The sequence below is a fragment of the Tachypleus tridentatus genome, chromosome 7, assembly GCF_004210375.1.
Source record: "Tachypleus tridentatus isolate NWPU-2018 chromosome 7, ASM421037v1, whole genome shotgun sequence".
NCBI lineage: Eukaryota > Metazoa > Arthropoda > Merostomata > Xiphosura > Limulidae > Tachypleus > Tachypleus tridentatus.
The window spans coordinates 24,149,472-24,174,378 of NC_134831.1; the positions used below are offsets into that span (position 1 = coordinate 24,149,472).

General features: G+C 32.0%; 1 protein-coding gene across 5 annotated transcripts in view; it reads right to left on the reverse strand.

Annotated features, from left to right (window-relative positions):
* LOC143255313 (uncharacterized) overlaps positions 1 to 24,907 on the reverse strand; it is a 111,653-nt gene that overhangs the window by 75,110 nt on the left and 11,636 nt on the right. For 3 of the 5 annotated variants that reach the window (XR_013030544.1, XR_013030542.1, XM_076510776.1), the window contains exons 2-3: positions 24,610 to 24,752; positions 11,070 to 11,267 (exon numbers count right to left, since the gene is read on the reverse strand). Coding sequence is in view for 3 of the 5 variants with exons in the window: in XM_076510776.1 (XP_076366891.1) it covers positions 11,070 to 11,267; positions 24,610 to 24,752 (341 nt within the window). In the remaining 2 variants the exon portion in view is untranslated. The remainder of the gene's footprint in view (positions 1 to 11,069; positions 11,268 to 24,609; positions 24,753 to 24,907) is intronic. The other 2 variants (XM_076510778.1, XM_076510777.1) reach the window with 1 other exon arrangement.

The following is a 24,907-nucleotide window of genomic DNA, read 5'->3' on the forward strand; positions in this document are numbered from 1 at the left end:
TATGTTATGTTATTGCCAAAAGAAACAGGAGAGAAAATTTATCAGATTCACCACAAGAATAATGTGCTATCACTATGATTAAACAGTGCATGATAAATGGTAAGTTCAAGATAGCAAACAGGTCAACAATATCTGAGGTGATTGGAGCATGTGAGAAACATCAAGATGTCAATGAAGCACAATATGCCATTAGGTGAATGCTATCTTATGAATAAGAAAGTAAAAACCCTAGGCAGATAGAACAAGTCTTGTATCTGATAACCACATGATAGAGAAGGAATATTTGTGTGTTCTGATTGAGGGAACAATGGGAAAGCTTTTCTATAGCAATAATAAAGGTAGATACTCCACACAACATGGAAGATCTTGAAGGTATATGTATGAAAATATCCATCCACAACTTGGTAATTAGGAATACACAAAGAAGTATAAATTTGGAAGAACCAAACAAAAAGAAGACTGATGAAACAGTTGCAGTGACTACCAGTGCTAATGAAAAGAAATGTCAGAAAGACATTAAGCCCCTTCATGTTTTAAAAAGTGACTAAAGGAAGCACAGAAGAATGTTCCTTCACTGCAGAAACTATGGGACAATACCAGACAGAAAGTAAAGCACAAGACCAAACGGTGGAGGAGCTAAAGACTAAAGACTAGAAAATCAAAATGGAGTGCTTTAACACATGTAAAAAGGTAGTTCTAACAGAGAACTTAGACCATAGTACCAACAGATTATTGGAATCAAGTGGTGCAGTTGGCTCATGAGTCAATTGTGAGAGGACTCCTAGAGGCAAAAAAGATGGCAGAGAGAATCATCAGCAAATTCCACTGGCCAGGAAATATATGAAATATGACCAGATTCTGCAAGTCATGCAACATCACCAATAGATAACACTGAGAGGGAAGGTTGCCGAGGTGCCACTGGGTGAGATGCCTCTCATATAAGAGCTGTTCAAAGTAGTAGCTGTGAGCTTGATCAGACCACGAGCAAATGTATATGATAAAAGTAACTAGTACAAGTGACAGTAGTCAACTATGCAGCATGTTACCAAGAAGACATAACATTACTGAGGAAAGAAACAGAAGCCCTCCTAGAAGTGTTCTGCAAAATAGATTTTCTAAAAGGAAGTCCACTGGCAGAGAGCCCCAGTTTACTTCAGAAACAATGCAAGAGGTCTGCACTCATCAGTATAATGCAGCTCTTTACATTGTAACAGTATGTTAGTCTAAACATTTGGACAACCCAAACATTCTGTGGCAAAATTATACATGGTCAAGTTCTTTTCCAAGATCAACCTCAATAAAGGTTACTGGAAGAAATTGATGTAGATGAGGCCTGAATAGAATATAGCCTTTGTGATAATGGAGAAATGTTACCAGTTTAATACTCTTAGTGCCAGGGGTCAACTTCAACTAGTATGTCTTTGTTATACTTTTCAAAGTATAACTTTTAACTCTCTCGTTCTGTTTATACTTTACTGTAAGTCACAAGATTGTAGTGACTTACATTTAACATTTTAATTAAACTACTTTTTGTTAATGTTATACCAATTAGTATAGCATAAAATTGTAGTTAAAAACCCATATTTTATTGGTACAGAAGTTATAATTTTATAAAGCAAAATTTAATAAAATGTTGGGTTTCTTCTAGTGTAAGAAATGTGACATCTTTAGGCATTCTCTCCCTATTTTATTCACCACTCCTCCAATAAGTATAAAATTTAATATAAATTACTCATTATAAAATTGTCACTGCTCAGACAAACTATAATTCTTATACTTTAAATCCTGTTTTGTTACTGAGCCCTCAAATAGAAAATCAGACCCTGTTGCCAAACACATCTGTCATTCCCTTTCTTATGTTTACGACAACACTAGTTACATGTAACAGAAAGCAAAGATTCTCAAATCGTACAGTAATGTCTTATATTGTTTTCTGAACAGAGAATTACCAATTTCTCAAGACAGTACAAGTTTCAGTCCCACAGGAAAGATAACAACTGGCCTGAATGAACCTGCAATGGTACTTGTCACATAGTTAAACAGGCAGAAAAACTGTATTAAAGTTATGGGAAATTGTCTCCTTTATGCATGTTATTATTCTAAATGTTTTGGTGTATTTTTTTAATTAAATAAAATTTAGTGCTTTACTGCCATTAGTATCAAAAAAGCAAAAAAAAGAGACTTGAATAAGTACTTTATTTCTTGTTTTTCACGTTTATCTTTTATTATGATAAAAGTAACTGGAATGTAGGTGCAGGGGTCTCTTTGGCTTAGTTGTTGAATTAAGGAAAATAATAATTCATGATGCATACAAGCAGACAACTCAAAGTAGCTTACATGATAGTATAAAGTGAGCTCTACCTTCTTGAAGTGATTTACAATTTATAATAGAGCAAAGAGTAGCTAGACACAGTTCAAATTGACCAACCTTGTACAAAATGAGGATAGAGAAAATAACATAAAATATGAAGTTTTGCTAAAAACAAATGTTTGAAACATATCTAGGACATTTTAGATATTATGCAAATGAAACTTGAGATTAAGATGAATAAAAGGGTTTTTAATCTGAACATGAAAATCTTTGCATGGAGATTAGTAAGAAAAAACTCAATATATTTATGAACAAGTAATTTTTAGTTTATTAAAAACACTTCTCTAAAGTTCCTGAATTTTTGTGCATGAAAGAGTTATAAAGTTTATTGAAAGTTTGCAAATACTAGGTAGGTATACACACTATTAAAAGATAAGTCTCAAAACTAAAATAACTGTATGCGAGTACAAAGAGGTCACATAGTGGAACTTAATAAAAAAAAAAAAAAGAGAAACAATTATTTAAAGCTTTGGACAAAACTGTGATAACCAAAAGTGCAATAAATTTTTGTACGTATTTTCAATTTATCTGAACATATCATTTTAAAACCAATGGATTGTGTGCTGTTTATTGTTGAAATTTATTGCCAACAACACCTACTACAATAAATCTTGCCCATCCATATATATATATATATATATATATAACACCTGACACCATAACACCTAAAAGCTATAGGTTGAAGTCTATTTCTAATACATAGTAACCCAAATAGATTTAATTAAAATATACTACCAAAATTCTGAATTGTAAAAAAATATATACAATTATATGCTTTTAATATATTGGAATCATCCACAAAATAAAATTAACACCAATGTTTCTTAAAAACTTTCTTTAGGAAAATAGTTTATTAAATCAATACTGTGCATAAAATAAACCTCTTCTCACAATGATAAAAAACCTGCTTGAAGTGAAAATGTATTCTAAAGATAGGTGATATGGGTATTAAAACTAAAATTAAAATAAAATACAAAATAATATTTCAACCTTCTTAGGTCATTTTCCAGTTAACAAAGATAGTCAGGTAAACATATTCACATAAATGTAGTTGTATTAAATGAAACTACATACACAAATTTATTTAATAAAATCTACATGCAAGATAAACAATAATTTAATGGTGTTTAAAATAGTGAACAGAGTACGAAACATTTATGAGCACTGAATGTACGACGTGGTTTTATAAGTTGAAACAAAAAACTTACAAAAAAGAAATAAAATCCACTGTAAACATTGTCTGAAAAGTTTTATAACAGTTTATGAAATTGACCAAAGCTAAATAATTGCAAGGTAAAATAAATGTAAAAATGTAATGAAGGCAAACTTTAGTGAATACTCAGAAACATTTCAATGCATGTTGAAGAAGATATAAGTACAGTTACGACAGGAAGTGTTCGTACCCTTACTCATAACTTAAAAAGTATCACAATTAGGCTAATAGACATATAATATATTATAATTATTATACTAACACACATCTACATAAATTTTTATGTAAATTAAACAACAAATAAACTGTTGATAAACAAATAACCAAAAATAGGAGGAGCAGAAAGTGTTTGTACATTTCAGAATGTGTGAAAAACTGATATTTCCATAAAACTTTGTTTAGTTTGGCAAATAAACTACATTATACCATTCCAGAACAGGACACTGGGTTCATAATTATTGGTATTTAGCTGGCAACAAATTTACTTCCAACAATTTAGCGCCCGTCTCCGTCATTATCTGCTTGGTCATCATGGAGAACAGGAAACAACTGTCCAGTGATTTAGAAAACCAAATTATTGTAAAATACAAGTCTCGTGTGTCTCTTTCTGGTATTGCTACACAACTTAATGTGCCAAAATCTACTGTTCAAAGCATAATTGCAAAGTTTAAGCTTACAGGATCAACTGCTAACTTACCTTGTTCTGTGCACCCCACCAAAATTCCAGAGAGAACCAAGAGGAAGGTTCTCAGGAACCCTCGTTTAACACATAATGAGATACAGAAACTGGTAAGGGAAACTGGGGTTGAAGTAAGCACCTCTACAGTTAACATTCCTACGAAAAGACGTTTCAAGTCCTGATTTCTCCAAGCCCGTTCCCCTGGCTGTTGTTTCGCTAGATAGTAGATAGGGACAGTGGGAATCTCGTTAATCCATTCATTAATGGATTTAAATGGCAATTTCATTTAAATACAAAATTATTAGCCTAATATTAATAACCTTTCAAGTTGCTCTGGGCCCTATTAGGCCCCACTTTTTGTAGGAGTGTTAAGAACATGTTACACTCTTCTGGGTTCAAAGCATGCCGTCCTCGTAGAACTCCTTATTTAAAGCCTGTTCATTTAGAAGCACGACTGATGTATGCAAGAAAGCATGTAGATAAACCCTTTACCTACTGGAAGAGTATTCTTTGGTCAGACAAGACTAAAATCGAGCTTCTCGGCCACAATGATGTTCGCTATATTTTCTGTAAGGAGGAGAAACGAAATCTTCCAAAGACAAGGTCCCTACAGTTAAACACGGAGATGGCTCAATCATGCTATGGGGTTCCCTCAGCTCTTCTGGTGCAGGTAGCCTTCACAGTGTCAACGGAATCATGAAAAAAGAAGAGTATGTTGATATATTAGGCACTTATATCAAGAATGATGCTCAGAACTTATGGCTTGGGCGTCGCTGGATTTTCCAGCACGACAATGACCCTAAGCACACAACGAAATATGTGCAATCCTGGTTGCAGAGAAACCATATAAACATTCTGGATGGCCATTGCAGTCACCCGACCTCAACCCAATTGAAAACGTTTGGCATGAGTTGAATACAGGATTCATCAGTGTCATCCGAAAACTTGCAAGAGTTGGAGGCCTTCTATAAAGAAGAATGGAAGAAAATACCAGTCGAGTACTGTCAAACGATCATGGAGGGCTATGAGGAGGGATTGCACCAAGTAATTCACCTGAAAGGCTACAAAACTGACCATTAAAGTAGATGCACGAACACTTTCTACCCCTCCTATGTTTGATTATTTGTTTATAAACAGTTTATTTGTTGTTCAATTTACATAAAAATTTATGTAGATGTGTGTTAGTGTAATATTTATAATATACCATACTTTCATCATCCTAATTGTGATACTTTTTTAAGTTATGAGGAAAAAACTACTCACTACACAGGGGTACAAACACTTTCTGTCATAACTTTATGTGGTAACAAAGTGCACATGCATATTTTGGACTTAAATGAGTCAAGAAAGCCCACAGAAATTATATTTAGCATAATGTTTATTATTTTTAGGAAAATACATGAATGTTAAGTGTTGTCTGTGTGAAATATTTTGCAAATAAAAAAAACTACTGTTGAAATTGAAGTTATTCATTTAATCATAACAATAATATTGTGCCATTGTGTATCCTACACACTCGTTGCATTAAAAAAAGTTTGACTAAAAAACAAAGTGGCTTTGAATGTAAATACCAATATGCAACCCTGACTCATTGGAAAAAGGCCTTTCTAACAAAATGAAATTTGTAGCATTTGATCAAGAAATTTGCAAGAAAAGTTCCATACAAACACAAGCATATAATTACAAAGTAGAAGGAAGTTTAAATATTGTCTTTTTTGTTATAGTAAATAACTGGTACTTGCAAATCTTAATGTTATATTACTTTACCAATTTCTTTTATTGTGTTGAAATTAATTGGTGAATTGAAATTTTCAATTTATCAAATGTCTAAAATGCTAGCAGAATACAGTGGCACAAGAATAAAGCTTAGTGAATATCTGCCCTGTGAACAGTGTTGCAGGTTTGAAATACCAATGCCAATCAGCACTTCTACTGGAACAAATTCAGACAAGTACAAAGTGCAGTGTTTCAAACACAATATATGCACAGCACATAAAATGTTTATAATTTATTGAACAACATAGAATGTTTCTCTTGAATTCTGTAATATAGAATGCACTTACACAAATTATAAATTACAATATGACGCTAAGTGAAAACAGTAAACTTAGAACTCATAAAACATTAAATGGCAAAATTACATAATTATCAGTTAGGAACATTAAACAGTATAAAAAAGCAAAAAGATAATTTACACTTCATTTAATACTATAGTAGCCCAAGAGCTGATGGCTGTTTGCCTTCCTCCTGGTTGTCAGTTCAATATTATGAACAGAGGGAGGTAGCCTTAGTAACCTTATTGTGATTCAAAAACAAAGAATCAAGTGTAATGTTCCAATGACTGAAAGGGTTAGCATGTTTAATGGCAATGGGATTAAACCCAAGAATCTCAAATCATGATGCAAATTTCCTAATCACCAGACCATGCTGGGTCAAAGCTGAAGAAACACAAAACTTGAATTAATTGAAAAATAGCAATGAAAACTTGAGAAATAATAATGCTAATACTTTGCTTATTTTGAAAGTTGGAATACTCAAAACAGTGATAATTGAAACACAAATCAAGTATACCAATAATTAAAAATCACAATACTTTGATTACTTGAATAGTTTCAATAATAAAAAGTTGTCACAACTCAAAAACCCTAATTTCAATTAGTCAAATATTTTTTGTATCATGACATTAATTGATCAAGTTAAACAAAACTGAATTATTAAAAGAAAATAGAGAAATCACAATAATAATATTATAATTACTCAAATAGTTAGTAAAATTGAAAATAGTAATAATATTAATTAACTGATTGTTTAACACATCACCAATTAACCTAACTGATGCTCATATGTAATTGATTTGGTTAATTGCCAATTCATTAAATTCTTAATAAATACTATCTCAAAGCTGACATTTCTATTGCAAAACTACAAGTTCAAATTGCACCATTCTTTAAACTGCAAAAAAATACAACGAAAGTTTATCAAAGGAAAAATGTCTACTATTTAAGAAAGAAAATAAAACTAAAATGTAGAAAAAGGTTATATGTGACAAGTTTAATAACATAAAGATTTTCCTTACTTGAAAATGTATTTCAGGTAAATACCTACCTTTCTGTACTAATACAAGCTATTAACTCACAACTGTTACGGAATTACCAGTTCATAGAGTAAGCCTTAAACTCACACCTACACATGCCTACATCCTATGATAAAATCATTATAATGCTATAGCCCTCCATTAATAGGAGGGTGACATGACTTTTACATGCAGTAACCCTCTTTTGCATTGGTATATAATTACAGGTTCATTCTTGACAAGGCAAGAAGAATGCACCAGAAGTGAAGATAGCTGGTACTAATGTATTGCAAACAGTTAGATATCTCTACTGAATACATTGCAAGTAAAAAAAATATTAACTTTAGAAACACTTCCTCCGTCACTGCGCCACTAAGAACTAGAATCTAACACTGAAAATGGTGGAGGGGCTGGTGCAGACTCTGTCAATCCAAGATCAAGTTCTATTCTGAAACAGAGATAGAAAGAAAAAACAAACCAAACATATGTAACTTCCATAAGACTGGGTATCACCAAGTTGAGCAGTACCTAGTTGGTAACCACATCCTTCTTATGCAGGTAATATTCTTTACCCAATGAACAACCTGATGGAACGAGAAAAGTTATATACTAGATCTAATCCTATCTAAACATATTGACAGGTGGTTCATGTGGATCAAAGACCAAAAACAAAAGGGGTATTGATAAAAGATTGAAAAACTTCACACAGAGGAGTACCCTGCAGGAGGCAGAGCCACCAAAAACTTGGAGAACTGAGATATTACTCCTTGGGAAAAAGTGTGATGGATCTGGAAAGTCAATCAGCAAACAGGACAAAAGTATCTGGAACACGACCCTACCATTGTCTGCTATATAAAGAAAGAAGAATGAGTGACCTCTTGGCAACTGAACAAGAATAACTACTATGTCAGTGAAGTTAATGTACCATATCAAAAGTAAATCTAAGTTCCATCTGGCTGGAAATAACCACAAGGAACTTCTTGGGAGGTATTGTAATGGTGTGTCCTGAACTACACTTTCAGGAATCATACTTATCTTACATTTCAAATTAGGAGTGGGGACATTTGGTCACTTACCAGAGAAGACACTTCAGAGAAAAACCCCCATATCAAAATCCCAATCAATTTAGTACTGAGGAAGTAAGGGATTTTATGTGCTCTAAAGCATGGAGGAGAATACTATATTGGGGAATACACCAGTGTACACGTGTGAACCAGTGTCATCAGACACAACTGCACGGAACTGGGTTGCCAATGAAGGACAGTGCAATGAGTCACTATGACCTTGCCTTTAAGTAAGGTTGTGAAAACAGCTATGTTAATAGTACAGATATACTGCCAAAGCAATCTTGCCAAAAACCTTATCTCAATATATCAAAATATTCTGTTATAATATTTTCAAGTACAAATCAAGTACTTTTGCAAAAAAAGACCCCTTTTCAAGCACTTTCAAGCCTTTGAAAAACCATTCTCAATTTCAAGGATGCATATGCTTTCTGGGTGGGGACACATTCTAGAGCTTTTACCATAAATACAACACACAGCTTTCTGAAGATGAAGATGCATAGGTTCTGTGGAAAGAGGATAGAAAAGAGGTAGAGAAAGAAATATATGAGAGAAATGATGAGAAAGAAAGTGCAGACCTCAGGGTCACTGAAGAAGAAAACACACATACAGATAAAGTGGAAGAAGCAGGAATGAAAGAGATTAGAGCCCAGGATTGGTTCCAAAGAGTTACCACCAAAAGCAACAATGGCTAGCTGTAAGGAAAGGGAGATCATGAGCAGAACTGAAAGAAAAAAAAACAGAAGATGGATAGCCCAACATGACTCCTGAGGATGGACCAGCGAATCAGAGAATCAAGGAAATAATACAAGTTTGCAGGCAAGCAACTTGAGCCTTGCATTCCAATGAAGAGGAAATGCCCTCAAAAGCCAGGGCTCTAAAGTTACAATATATAAGGGATGTAAACATCTGACTTAGGAGTTCACAGAGAAAAAAAACCCCAAAACAGGGATAGTAGTAGAAGAAAAATGGAAATAAAGTGGCAAATGGAAAACAATGGATGTTCTCATCAAAATTACTGGAGTTGTAAGGATAAGCCTTAGTGAGAAGATGAACAACAGACCCACAGTAAAGACAGACAAAAACACGCATATAGCTCAAAATAGGAAAAAAATGAGCACCATAACAGAGAAAGGACACATGAAATTGGGGTTGAAGAAATATCCAAACATCATAACTTGATGCCCCATCAAAAGAAAGGCAGACAAGAAAAACATGAAATATGTGGGTGAATATGGAGTTGGGACATAAGGAGGCACAAAAATAAAGACATTATGATACATAGGTGAAAAAAAGAGAGAATATCACATGCCTGATTCAAAAGCTTAGGAAATGGAAAAAGGAAAAGTACTATACCTCATAAGGGAAATGAAGAACCAGAAATGGAAGAGCTGGCTAAAATCATCCATTGGAGAGGCAAGTTCCATAGTAGGGAAAGAAAAAAAGAAACGAATAGGATATTGAACAGAAGAAAAATAGGCTGAAAGGAACTAACCACCTAATGAGTGGGAACATCATCAGTTTACTTGTTGGTACATCATGGTTTATCATGGCTCAGTAAGGTTGTGGAAGTTATATTACCTACAACCTTGAAAGTACATGGCCTTGCAGTGAAGTCTGTAACCTGTCACATGCAGGAGTGTACTCTACTAATTTAACTAATGGGAGAAAAACTGACTGTCAAGTGCATGAAAAGATAAAATTGCTTCTAATTGCTGTTGACTCAGTAGGAGAAAATGCCTAAAAGTGAATGCCTGAGTGTTAGGATTATTTTTTTAGTATTTACTTAGCATATCTTACTGAAAAAAATCCTAAAGTATAAATGTGATAGTAAGATAAAACAAAATTGCAATCAGTTGGATAGAACAAATGCAATATGGCACTAAAAAAGAAAGCAGTTAAATCAACTAGAAGTTTAATAAAAGAACAAGGAAAAAGATCAGCATATGATCATGTGTTAACGTTTACAGGAATTACCATGCATACAAGTTGTGATACTCTTTTACTGGTAGAGGAATATAGCATCATGATGGTGCAATACACAGACACATGTAAAGATGGGAGGGTTGGTCAAAGGCTGCAACATTAACTAGTAATTCCATAAAAGTTGTGTGTGAGGTAATAGCTTTTAATGGTGCAGAGATGTAGGTTTCATTTCTGAAATTTAATTTATTTATATTTAAATAATGATACAATATTCTGTATAAAAAAATACAACAAAAACTGCTTTTATTCTATCTGAATCCAACACAGCTTTAATACAGTACTAGTAATTATTACTTTTGAAGATTTTTTTAGGAAATCATTATTCTACTAAATGTCTTGAAGTTAGTTTTAAGCAAATGTTTTTATTTTTTACTTCAGTAACATTAATATTTGAAAACATCATATTTTATATTAAATAATTAAACCTTATGCAAACAAAAATAAAGAGAAATTAATATGAATCAAAACTTCAATGAAGCCATATTACTTAAGAATATTTAAATGCAAGAACCTTAAAGTTTTTCAAAACAGATGTAGATTGGAATAAAATTCCATTGATTAATGCCTATTTTAGCAAAATGAGAAAGAACTAAAGTAAACAGAATTGGTATTGAGATAAAAAATTTTGATCATACATAATGGTATTAATATCCAACTAAAACTTCATGAGCTATTTGCCATACCATATCTTTTGCATCCACATCTGCACCATGTTTTAGAAGTAATTCAACAATATCTAAATGACCCTCTTGAGCTGCAATGTGTAGTGGAGTTCTATCTACTTTAGTGCGTGCATCACGGCTAATCCCAGCTCGAAGAAGTAGTTCAGCTGTAGAAACATGCCCATTCTGAGCAGCTATGTGTAATGGGGATGTTCCAAGCTAGAAAGATGAAAATTCATATCACTTCACACATTTCTTTTCTCCACATTCATTAACACATGCCCATTGAGGATTCAAAATCATAGGCACATCAATACAGAATTTTAAATCACTTTTCTCCAATAAGTCACTTCCCAATAAGCCCATAATTTACCATAAATACTTGCACATAATGCATACACATTTTACTAAAATATTTGGGCTTAAATATGAAAATTACACTAAAAGATGGAATAGTAGTATTCCAGTAAATTCTCAGTCAGAATGTTGCCTCAACATATATTTTAATGAGATCATTGCTTCTGTTGAATAATCAAAGTCAAGAACAAAATGAAAAGGAATAAATAAATGTCTGAAATCCTGATATCTAATCTTTTCGGCTTCAAGTCATGCATACGTAATTGGTCAATATTGTCAAACATAAGAACTGTATGGTTTATATACTAGTATCTGCTAATAATATGTCAAAATATAAATGGACAATTTTTTTTTTTAACTCTGCCATACATGATTTTTCTATCCATTTCTACCATACATTCACAGTAATATTCAGTCATAATTAATTTCCTGTACTTTATATTTAGGGCATTATTTTAAAAAAATGTACATAAATTACAGGTGATCATAATTATACAAAGACTAATCAGCTGTTAGATTCTCTGTGCACTACAGATGGTTATACTGATTTTAATTAGTATGTGATGCCAAACATTATACTGCACATTGAAAATGGAGGTGCACTATATGCAGGTATTTATGGTAATATAAAAATTCTTTAGTTGGATTGGAGAATGAGAAACAAAAGGTTTTATGAAAAAGTTATTTATATATATGGTACAATAATTTAACAAAAGTTTTTGGGTAAATGCCAAAACCTGGAGAAGCATTAGAAACTAACATACCTAAGAGATTTTAATAAAAATCATATCAACTGAAAATGTTTCTTTTTCTTTCCACATCCCTCTTTCATTTATTCACTGTGAATTCAAAATCACAAGAGTGTAAAAATAAGTTAATTTTTGTACCCTATGAATTTTTCTGTTACCTAAAGTTTTAATTTTTCTGCTACCAAATAAGTATCTCACAAAACACTTGGCACAAATGGAATAGCAAGTATCAAAACTACATTTTTAACACTGTTTCATGTTTTAAAGGTAATATGATGCCACTGAAAAGTTATTATAACTTAGATACTCCCATACACTTAGATTATAATTTTTAAGGTGTGTTCAGATAATAGTTTTAAAACTTAAGCACTTCTACTTGAAAGGCAAAGAAATATGGATCATCTTAGAAATCCATGACTATCCAAAGAGTCTTGCAATGAGTTACATCTCATGATAAGCAAAATGCAGCATCTTGTAACATTAGAAAATTCACAAACACAAAGGTCACTTACAAAAACTGCCACATGTCCAATGCAATGGTATGTAAAACAATTGGAAAATATCTGCCAGAAAAGTGGCACAAGACACATGAACACAAGCTGCTTTCTTGGCATATTCAATACCTCAAGCAACTATTCCTATGAAAATGTAACAATGAAGTAACTATAGGAAGCTCCCAAAGATTTCTGTGCAATTGAACTAGTGTATGGAGTATTGGAAAAAGAGTTATCTTTGTATACTAGACAGAATCCTTTCCAACAGAAAATACACTAAAGAACTATTGCAAATATGCACAGACATTGGATAAGAGTGTGACTGAAGTGAGCTGCAAAATCACATAACATACTCAACCTGTGTGTGTGTGTACACACAATCATAAGCAAAAAAGAAACAAAAATAAAACTGCCCTTCAGATAAATACATTACTTAATAAATGAAATTAACAACATAACAAAATGCAATACCTGGAAAACCATTTCATTATTTTAAACTAACAGAGGTTAACATTTTCATTATATGAAAACACATATCTGGTAGATACTGCTTCACCAAAAATAGCATGCATGCTTAAGAGACTTGCCTGCCACAAGCCACAAACTAATTCCCACCTAAAAAGCATGTATTTAACATAAATTGCACAAGTGCATGCTGAAAATGCACTAAAAGTAGGAAAGAAGGGTGGAAAAGTGTGTAGAGATGAAGGAATAAGAAAATACATTTTCATGTAAAGAAAAAGTTAATTTCTGAGATAATACCTTACTTCTCACACAGGATAAGTGGATTCCCATAATGATACAGTGGAAGGGCTGGTGTATACATTAAACCTAGATGAGGTTTCTTCAGAGAGCATTAAAATAGAAAACCCATAAAGTATGACATTTGACAGCAAAGGCTCCATGGAAGACTACATGTCTTGTCAACCAGAGTGGACTCTTTATCTTGAAAGGAAAAAGTGCTCCATATGTCTCAGGGAAGGTCAGATTTTATTACAACCAATCAACCACATGCAAAAAAATTGGTTGGTTAGTCAGAAAGTGTAGTGTGGTTAGGGTATGATCAGACCATATGGAGAGAGTCTTAACATGACTCAATTGGGCAGATTATCACTGCAAGAGAACATTATCACTGCACAAGCTATTTGTGGGATTACCTGCACTACACAGTTAAGAACTTTCCAAGACCCACAACTTCAAAAAGTAGCAAGAGTCTCCTTATCTTCACTTACGGGGGTGATAGAGAGAATGTACAGTGAAAAGTTCTGCAGAAGTGCCTGCATCCCTATCAGATGTCTGCCAGAAAGGGCTTTTACTAGAGACATTGCAATGGGTGATAACAAAAGCTTACTTTTAGAAATCAGCAAGTTAAAGCAGTAAACAGACACTTCTCTGGTGTTGACTTTTACATGATAGTCCAAGGAATGGTATAGTCTGAATTGGGCAATTAAGTATTGTAATACCATAGAGATACCTCTATTGTTCCAATGGGAAATCCCATCTCTACAGTGGTATAGCTAGTGCAGGTGGGTTGAGCACTTTTTGCTAACACTGGCCTAATGCGAATTCTGGGAAATAATCATACTCTGGGAGGCAATACACAGCCACCTTGAGAGGGAATTACATAAAGGGAAAAAAGGAAACAAAAAATAAAAGTTACTTCTTACTCTTTTCAAATATGATGCATAGATTGAAGAACAGAGACCAGCAAGAGAGAGTCAAAATCATACAAGAGGCAAAACAGTCAGGTGATAAAAATAATGTAAAATAAATATGTGAGGAGTCTTCCACATAGCAGCTTGACAAATCATATCTTAGTGTCTGCAAAAACAAGATGCAAGAAAGTGATGAGGTGAAGAAAAGTGAAAAACTATTCAAGTATCAACACTGAGGGAAAAATGCATCTTGTAAAGAAGTTGACTGAACCACTAAGTAATGGTAGCAAGCAAGGGGTTCCTGGATGAAGAGGGATCAAAAGGAAGAAACAATCAATGGCAGGAGCCCCAAAAAAGAACGTAAGTACTAAATAATACCAAACAGCACACACTTAGCACAGAATATGATCCAGATCCAAATGGGCATTAAGGTGAGAAATAGAATAGATAGAAAAAAGAATAATCGTTCACCTTCCAAAGCAGCTGAAGTAATAGGAGAAAAGCATGGTCTGGATAGAGAAGTACAGTGAAAGAGAATGTGGGAAACACCTGTGGCATGTATATCAGAATAGTGACAACCTTAGGCAAAAAGAGGGAAGTATGTCTTAAGAGAAAGATAGTACAAGGAACAAGAAACTAACATCTTGAATGGAGCATGTGTGAATACACGTAAAACCACATTAAGTTCCATAGTTCCAAATAAGAGATAGTCACTGAAGGAAGGAAGGACTGTAACAAAATGAAAAGGACAGAAGAAGAAACATTGGGTGGTAACAGGAAAAACAAGTCAAATGGAAGAATGTAAGAGAAAAAAAAATCTTCCCAAGCAGCAAAGTTTTAGACAGAACAGTCTGGTTAGAGTAGAGATGTAAATATAACAAGGATGAGTACAGAAAATATGAGAGGCACATATATCTGAATAATAATGCCCACAAGCAAAAACAAAAGGAAGTATGTATTTAAAAAAATAAGGTATAAAGAACATGAATGGAGCATGTTTAAGGGCTGTAAAAGTACACTACAGTCCCAATTAGACATAGAAGTAAAACAAAGGAGTCAGAAACTGAGTAGTGTGGAGAACATGCAGGAAAAAAAACACAACAACTATTGATAAGGGGAAGAGCAAAATGTGATAGATAAAAACTTTCCAATAACCAACAATACTGGAAACTGACAATCCACAGTCAAACAACTGCATGAAAAAGGCTGAGAAATGAGCAACAGTAGGATGGACTACAGGAGAGAAATGTAGTAGATGGACCAGAGTCAAATTTGATAGAGAAAACTGAAGGACAGCAAGAATGGGACAAGAAAAGAGCTAAATGTTCAGAAAAGCCAGCCCTATGGGCAATGCATTTGACAAATTCCATGAATGATAATACAGGGACAATGCTCCTAAGTGAAAAAAATGTGTTTGAAGCAAGAGAGAGCATGAATGAGGCAGAAGAAAGGAGGAGGCTGAATGCTAATTAACAAAGCAAAGGAAACCAGAGTAGTCTCAGCCAAAGAGATGGCACATCAACAGGACCCAAGAAGTTGTATCCTTTATCAAAGCAAGAACGCAAGGGAGAAGACGGAAAGGAGGGTAAGCACATACAGACAGATGAGTCCAGTTCTGGCTGAAAGCATAAACTAACAGAACCAACCAAAAGATGCAGGGAATACTGTACGTTCAATACAGGTAACAGAGCAAAATATACTATTAAAATCTCCTGTTTGGGGTAAAGTGTTGCATAGGTAAGCAGAATGTACATTGTTTAACCAGCCTGTACGTTTTAACTCTCTCAACATAGGGCTGTTTGAATTGAATGGACTCTTAATAACTTTGTACTAGTTACAGTTTCCTATATTATAATTTTTCATACATGCACATCTTCTCAAAATTTGGCAAACATTTAGTAAACATTACATATCATTAGTGTACAAAAATCAGCATTTTAATTTTTTTTTACAAAATATCCACCTGAGAACATAGATTTTTTTCACTGGTCTAAGTGCAAAGTAAATTTCAAATTAAGATTAAAAATACTTTTTCTTTGTTAAAAATCTCAAATTTCATTTATGCAACTTTTAAAACCTAAAAAAAATATAAATCTGTTATTACCTCTACCCTAATAACATAATTGATTCTTCAGCCAGTAGACAAATCTTCAAATTATAATGAAAACTTGTAAAATTAGAAATAAAATGAGCAGCAGTGTCCTTTTTTCATTATTAGTCATAGTTTCAAAGTACTTCTTTTGAGAGTCTGAACTGCTAAACATTTCACATTTTTTACTATGTTTATCTTAATGTCGACAACTAAAGTAGAAATAGCTGAAAAAAACTAACAACCATTAATATTTATATGATGTTGTAATACAGTACTATCAATAGCAACAAAGACCTGTGAAGAAATAAGCTGACATAATCCATGCTGCAAAAACACAATGTAAAACAGAAGTTATTAGCTTACATATCTTACAGTTTTTACGGTAAGAGTTCCTCAGAGTAATAATTACACTTTGAATTTTTGAAAATATGTTTTTTCTTATAGCAAAGCCATATCGAACCATCTGCTGAGTCCACCAAGGGGAATCAAACCCCTGATTTTAGCTTTGTAAGTCTGTAGACCTTCCACAGTATCAACAGGGAACTTTTGAAAATGTTTATTATATGGTTTGAAATTGATCCAATAAATATAGCAAGTGTTTGAATATTGATCATCCTTTTGACATATTTGAAATTTTGTGGTATGTCATATAGGCATACAAAGGTGCTATTTGTGTGCTTGATTATAAAATATTATTCCCCTTTCAGTAACTTTATTTGTCAACCAGTAAATGTTATGTATTTGCAAAAGCTTAAATTTCAGTATTTTTTTTAATTCATTGAAGACAAAATGGAAATATTTTGAAAAAAAAATTTTGAATATTTGAAGTGTCGTAAGATTTTGTGCTTCTGTATAATTTGTTCTGGGTAGAGGATGAAGAGATATTAATTTTTATAGGCATCAAATATAAATTTCAGAAAATAAAATAATTGTCAACTTATTATAATTGTGCATATAAAACTCTAATTTATGTGGGTTTATAAACAAGCTATACATGGCTTTAAAATATATCTCTTTAGTGCAACAATGTAGTGATCATGTTTCAACAGTTTTGGTGAAATTACGACTTTCTACTTCAAAATATTGACAAACAACTGTCAGGTTTACATACACAGGAAAATGTTCTTTCTCTTAGTAGCAAACAGTCAAAAGAAGTAGGTGGGACTAGACAAGAGGTTTCAAAAGAATGGAATAGTACTAGATAGACTAAATATATTATTTCACCAAATCAAAGAAGTGGGAAGTTTTTATTTGCTGGCTTGTCTATATCTTAAATTCTAATTTCTATATTTGTTAACCACTGTACACATTGTTATAACTATATTCTAACTTGTCTATATTTTAAATTTGAGTTTCTAATTTGTTATCTACTGTATTTGTTTATGTGAGGTGTGATAAAATAATTGAGCATTTTTTTTATTTATGTTCTCAAGTTACAAAATTAAAACATACATAATATTAAGAGTTAAATTACAGACCACATTTTGATGTAAATTTCATTAACATAAGTAACAGTAAAGTTATTTAAAAACATTTGGAAATAACTCAATGTTCATAAAATGCATTCTTTAACTTGCCTGCAGTGAAAGGGTTAAGGAGCTTGACAGTACATGTATTCATGGTGTGGATAAGACAATAAGTCAAGCCATATAACATTAGAGAAGTATTTACCAGAATAAATAGGTGCAGGGAGAAAATATGTATCCAACTGAATTCCAATGAAAATGGAAGACCCACCTGGGTGGCATAGCAACTGGGAATGATCTGGTTCTTAATATTCATAAGTGTTCAAGATGAAAGAGCAGAGATCTTATTGGACTGAATGCAAAGGATGGTTCCTGAAACAAATCAATTTAGTAACATGCAAAACGCAGCCCTCTGAGAGGAGAGACTATGGAAAGTATCAAGAAAGCAGTTTCTATACAAGCCTTCCAAAGACAAGATATATTGGATTTCCCTGGACTAAACAGAGCAGAAAATCAAAGTGGGCTGAAAAAGCACATCAACTTGAGTTTCCAATATATAAATAATTCCCATAAAATCTTATCACAAAAGAATGATGGAACACAGTGATCTCTGAGATGAAACTGAGAAAAGTGACTCCAGAAAGTATGGCATGCAAACCAAGTAAATCCCAAAAACAAGAGAATCAAATTAATTGAAGTATTGCAGAATAACTTCAACGGTCAAGATTAAGGTGGATATGAAGCATAAACAGATAGCAAAAATGCTGAGCAAGAAATAAATGAAGATAAGCAGACTAAGAGTAGGGAAGAGACAAATAATGAAAAGAAGGAGATCTCCAAGTTAGAAGAAGAGATTCAAGTTTAATTCAAGAAAAAGAATCACAACCCTTTGCCACAGAATAATTCTGGGAGGATGAAAATTTGGGATTCAGTACAAACTCAAGAGAAAAGGTATAAACATGAACACAAATATTAGGGGGAGAAGAACAAGAGAAGACAATCAGAAAAAAAAAAACAGCTTATACAGTAAGTAACTTGAAGTTCAGCAAATGACAACTAGAGGAAGGCAATAAATAAGATATCCTTGGGTAAATAAAGTACCAAAAAACAAAGAACTGTTCCTTGTTGACAAAGAAAGAATCAAAAGCAGGCAGTGGGAAGAGCACGACAAAACTGCCAAAAGACAAGACAGACTCAGCTGAAGCAACAAAAGCAGGTAGTCAACAACCTGAAACACAATGGTATTAACATCATTAACTGTCAGAGTGCCTTTGGTCATAATTTAAATAGGAAAACGTAACCCTGTTATCAAATGTCAAGACCTTGAGAGGTTTCAAAAATGTAACATCAGAGTCAAGTTGATTCATGAAGCAGTTTAGTTTTTTCTCTTTAAAAGAAGGTCTGGTATTCTAATGGTATGTAAGCCTTGGTCGTTCCTGTGATAATGAAATTGAACATTAATAATCAAAACCCAAATATTAGGTTAATAACAAAGGAAATAGTGCTCTTAAAGAAACCGTATCAAAAACTTTGTAATATGTGTCCTGAAATATTAATATTTTATTAATAAAATAAATCAAAGATAATAATTTGTATCATAAGTTTTCATTGAGATGTTAAAATTTCACAGATTTCTTTTTTTGGAGTAAAGAAAATGAAGGTAAGAAAAATTACACTTTGAATGAAAATTAAGTTTAATAAGCACAAACATTCCATAATTAATAATTAGAAAATAAAGCCAAGCAGGGTTGAGGTAACAATGAACAGTTTTGAACTCCTTTTTTACAATGACTCTTCTGCACGTCACAAGATTTTCATTAGTTACATTTAAATATTAATTAAACTATCTTATAATCAATGTTTGTCATGAAAATAAGTCTTAAAATTCCCATTACAGTTCAAAATTTTACTTCCTTTATTTCAAAAGAAACCTTAAAGGAAAACTCTTTAAAAAGTTTTGCTCTCCCATTGTCTGCAAAGTTCAAAAAATGTCAAATTTGTATCTTTATAGTTTGAACAGATGCTAACCTTCCACATGTAGAAAAGACCTAGGTTAATTACTCTATTTAAACATTCTTCTTTCAAGTTCTATAAGACATTCATAGAAAGGAGAAATAAATATCTGAACACTTGACAGAAACCAAGCTCACTTTCTACCAGTGAGTTATAATTTTTCAGCTAATTATCACTTAGTTGAGCTCAATGACTATAACCAATGGTAGAGAACTTCTTGAAGTAAGTTTTATTAACTGTTAATTTAAAATTTGCATGAAGAATAAAACTACTTTCAACACTGTTGCTGCTTTGTTCCTGTCACTTTAGCATTATTTCTCACCTAAAAATACAGTATTTAGATAAACAAGTACACTGTAATTAGGTTTTATTTTTACATTTTACTTAACCCTTTTGCAATGGGATCAAAAGCCATGTCATTGCATTTGTTGACTTGCATTCAAAGTTTTATTGAACTAATATTTTATGAATTTATGTCAAGTTTGGAATCAAATTGTAGATTATAATTCATTCTTTAATATTATATACGAGTTAATTTCTTAATTTAAAAGTAAATATGAAAACAAAACATCTAAATTTAGATGCTAGTGAGTCATGCAGTATGATGAATGCAGCACCATTTAAAATTATATGTTTATGATGTCAAAATACTAAATCTCTAGTTTCTTAAAAATTAGGAACTCAAATTACTAATACTAACAAGCTGGAAAATAAAAGAACCTCGTATCTTTTTATTTTGCCGACATATAGTTCATGTACTGAATCAAACACAGTGGGGCCATTCAACTCTTTCCACTCAGACTAGTACAAGAAAAAAACAAACTATTTTTGCAAACATATTTCATTTAAAAAATTTGATTTTTTTGCACACAAAATACTTGTCATCTTTATAAAAAATCTACCAAATATTGTGAACATACACATGCTGAATCAAAAGTTATAGTGTAAATACTTAATGTGTGCAAATGTGTAGACGAACTTACGTATATTATACCGAGCTCATAGCAAAAGGATTAAATAAGTGTTATTTAAGTTTTAGATGCATATTTGAAAGGTTTAATAATTTTTTTTAAAATCAACATCTGCTCTATTCACAAGAGGCAGTGTAATACACAAATGCCATCATGATATGCCAAGGGCTGAAGTTCCTCTGCCCACTATTTGGCAGTATTGGTTGAGGATGCTCACTGATGTGTTAAAATAAATAAGATGGTGGATGAAAGGAAAAAAATAATTAATTATTAAATTACATGTGAAATTATAGAGACATGCAAAAAAAAAGATGTTTTAAGATGATTTCATCAAATATTAAAAGATGTGTACATTTTTCCTATGTCTTAATTTTGCACATTTCATGGCAATGTACTATAGACTATATAGTACAAGTTAACAGTAAGAGCTAATGTTAATAGTGTCACAGAGAAAGTGAAAAATAGTATACAAGTAACTAGCTTATATTAAAAAGAACTTTTGATATCCACTTTGGAAACTCTGGGGGTCATGTAAATGAAATCTTATACCTCTAAGTAGGGAAAAAATATATTTCTTAACTCATGTTTAGAGGCTGCATTGCCTTAGTCTCCAGTGAATTTACGGTTAATAACTTATGTTTTCATGGGGTCTACAGTGAATGAAAAATGTGTCACCATACTTTCAGTGTAGAGCTAGACACTGTTGATTGCATCAAAGACTATTGCAGTACATGCTGAAAGATGGAATGAGACTTTTGTCCAAAGCCTGTCATATGCACAGAGATCTTTCTAACAGCGACACAAGGTAATAGCTATCAGTTCTGTGGAAAGGTGAGTAGTTTATAGAGTAATGATTTCTACACTGTGCCATTTTTAGCACATAAGGAATCTGTTACAATAAAAAATCTAACTTCTTTTCAATCTCGTAAAGGTAATAAATATTTATTACTATAGCAGTTTTACTTTTAGTGCAGATAATTTACCCAGAAAATGGATGAGCAATGAAACAGGTAAATTAATTATAGGTTAAATACAATATTCTTAATAAAAACAAGTCAAAAATACAAACATTACTGCAAAAAATAGCAGGTATAACAAATGCTGATTTTTCATCATTTTTCTTACTTCTTTTCAGTGAAGAGTGTGTATTCCAGATATACGGTTTTTTTAAAGGAAAAAACCTTTCATTTATGATCTTTCATATTTTCTATATTTTGGTTCATAATACAATCATTGGATAATTTATGTTCAATAAATAAAAACTTTACGTTTTTTTTGGTAGTTCACTATATTTTAGATGATGAATAGAGAATTTGTTTTTATATTTATTACCATATTTCTGCTTTGTTAGTTATTTCTACTGATATTCTGTAAAATATTTCTAAATAATCAACTATGTATAGCTTCACTTAGCCACAATAATTAACCCTGAAATTACTTAAAACATACATTATTTTACATACAGAACTATTTGTACATATCTGAAAATTTCTTAAGTCACAGTTACATCTGTTTACTATCAAAGTCACTGACAGTTATAATTATAAATGTATGGGTATTCCCCCCCCCTCTGAAAAATTAGAAACAGTTTTTTGGAATTTTCTTCTCACTTCAGTTTCACATTACTTTATTACTGTTGAATGCAGAAACTGATATCTACAGTAGCTCCCAAAATGTTTCTCTTTAGTGTGACAACTGACATATCTCCTAGTCTTAAAATAGTCCCAAAACATCCCTATACTGCTTTCTGTAAACATTAACAAATACATTGTTCAACTTTGTCAAATCACTCATTAGAGACAAAGGCATGCTTCATGTACTTTATTAAAAATATTGCTGTTTATTTATCAATTAAAGTCAACTAAACAGTTAACCAACTGCTCATCAGTAGTTGAAAAAAGATATCAAATTAAGACTTCAATTTTTTGATGGAGAGTTAAACACTTTTGAGAATATCCCTAAAACCTAAAGGGTAGTCCTATAAAATCTCCTTGTTACTATATTTCTGACTTTGAATAAAAATACTATAGAATTATAAAAATGAACCAACTACTGGAATTTTAACAAAGTGTTACTTCAGTTGTGAAAATTTTCATGTATGCATCAGCTGCATTTATTAAGTGCTATTATTAAGGCATTTATCTGTTAATGCAACCTGTCTTATGCTGAAAATGGTTTTAACATTGTTTTCAGACTGATTATATTGTTTTTACACTTAAAGAATACTAGTGTATCTGAGAGTAAAAATGTATGATATTAGCTATGAATCTGTGCTAGAGAATGGAAGGTTAAAACTTAAACCTCTCTAAATTAACTTCTTAATTCTAACCAGTTTTGCAACTACCAAGAAACAGTGAAGCTATACCCAGTTTTTAATGTAATTAGTGAATATTCACAAAAATTTGACAAACTTTCATTAAACATTACAATTATTTTTTCACACAAAAATCAGATTTTGAACAGAGTATTTAATAAAACAATATTTGTCAATAAATTTATGAAGTCAAAACCTTTAGAATCTCATAAATGAATAGGAAAAGTTTTTCAATAAAAATTTTTATTCTTTGTACCCTAATACAAAACAGCCTCATTCATCTGATATATCTAGTGACCATCATCAAAAAATGTGAAATAAACCTAAATTACCCTCTATGTATTTTTACAGCTAAAACTAATATAATTCAAATCTCCAAGTTACCAGCACATTTAGCCAAACTATAACAAATTATAAATTTTTACTTAATTTATTGAATTTTCCTTATTTAACTGAATAAGACAAGCCTGATATTTTAGTTACTTTTACAGCATTAAGCAAAAATGTACATAGTACTTAGTTGTGGAAACTAGTGCTGCTTTCACTCTCTAAACTTCATTGAAAGTTAACCCTATTATTTTGTAGGTGTCTTAAGTATACTTCATTTTAAATAATCAATTTTGAATCTAAAATATTAATATGCAGTAAAAAATAATATTAAAACTATTATAAAGCACTGAAATATGTAATTCTAAGTAGTTTCATAGTCTGACTCTTTCTCTGTGAAATTTGACTAAAGCCAATTCAATATTTATCACTGTTAAGTGCAGAAATTTACTTTATTTTGAGGTATATGTGGATCACAGTAACTATCTTGCAGTATCAAATAGAAATAGATGCATAGTAACTCGAAACCTATTGTAAGAAAGAAATAGCCTTATATGTAAGATAGCAAATTGAAATATTTTCTTTCTATTGGTTCTAAAAATTTCAATAGCAAATGTCAAACAATTATTTACAATTTTTCTATAGATAGTGTATACTGGGGGGGGACATATAAGTGTCACTTTATGGCATATAACTGATTAAAGAAAGAAAAACAACTGCCACACATTATCATTGTAACTCAGAGACATGTACTGTAAGCTTGAAAGGCTTCAGGAACTTAGAAAACAATACCATAAATAATAATGCCATACAATGAGCAATTTATAGCAAAGAAGTGATATGTGACACATAAAAGTTAAGAATGAGAATTCATTTAAATATTCCCTTTTGAACATAAAATTTATATAATACTAAAATTTGATTTACAAGTTGTGTTTTGATGTCAAGTTTACTGACATACATTGATAACAAAGTAGTTCAACTGAATTTTGAAAGTATATTTAAAAAGGTCATGGCATACACACTTTTTTATTACTTTAACTCTCTTGCTTAAACATTAACTCAATTCAATGATATGCTTCCTGCACATGTGAATGCAAGACAAAATATAAAAAAAACTTGCCCAGTCAGTTGTAAATGGTGCTCCACTTGCCATCAGGTTTCTCACCTGTTCTGTTTCACCATTTCTAGCTGATTCCAAAAGCTGCTTTCCAAGATCTACTAAAGACATTTTGATATCCTGCATAATGAAAACAAAAATTTGGACTAATATGATTTTAAAACATGAATATAATAAGCCAAAAACATTACAACACCTATGTGAAATTGAGTATAAAAAAAGTGATGATTAAATTTCAAGTTATTAATAAACTAACATAAACACACATTGGTTTTAGTGTAGTGCACAGATGTATTATATG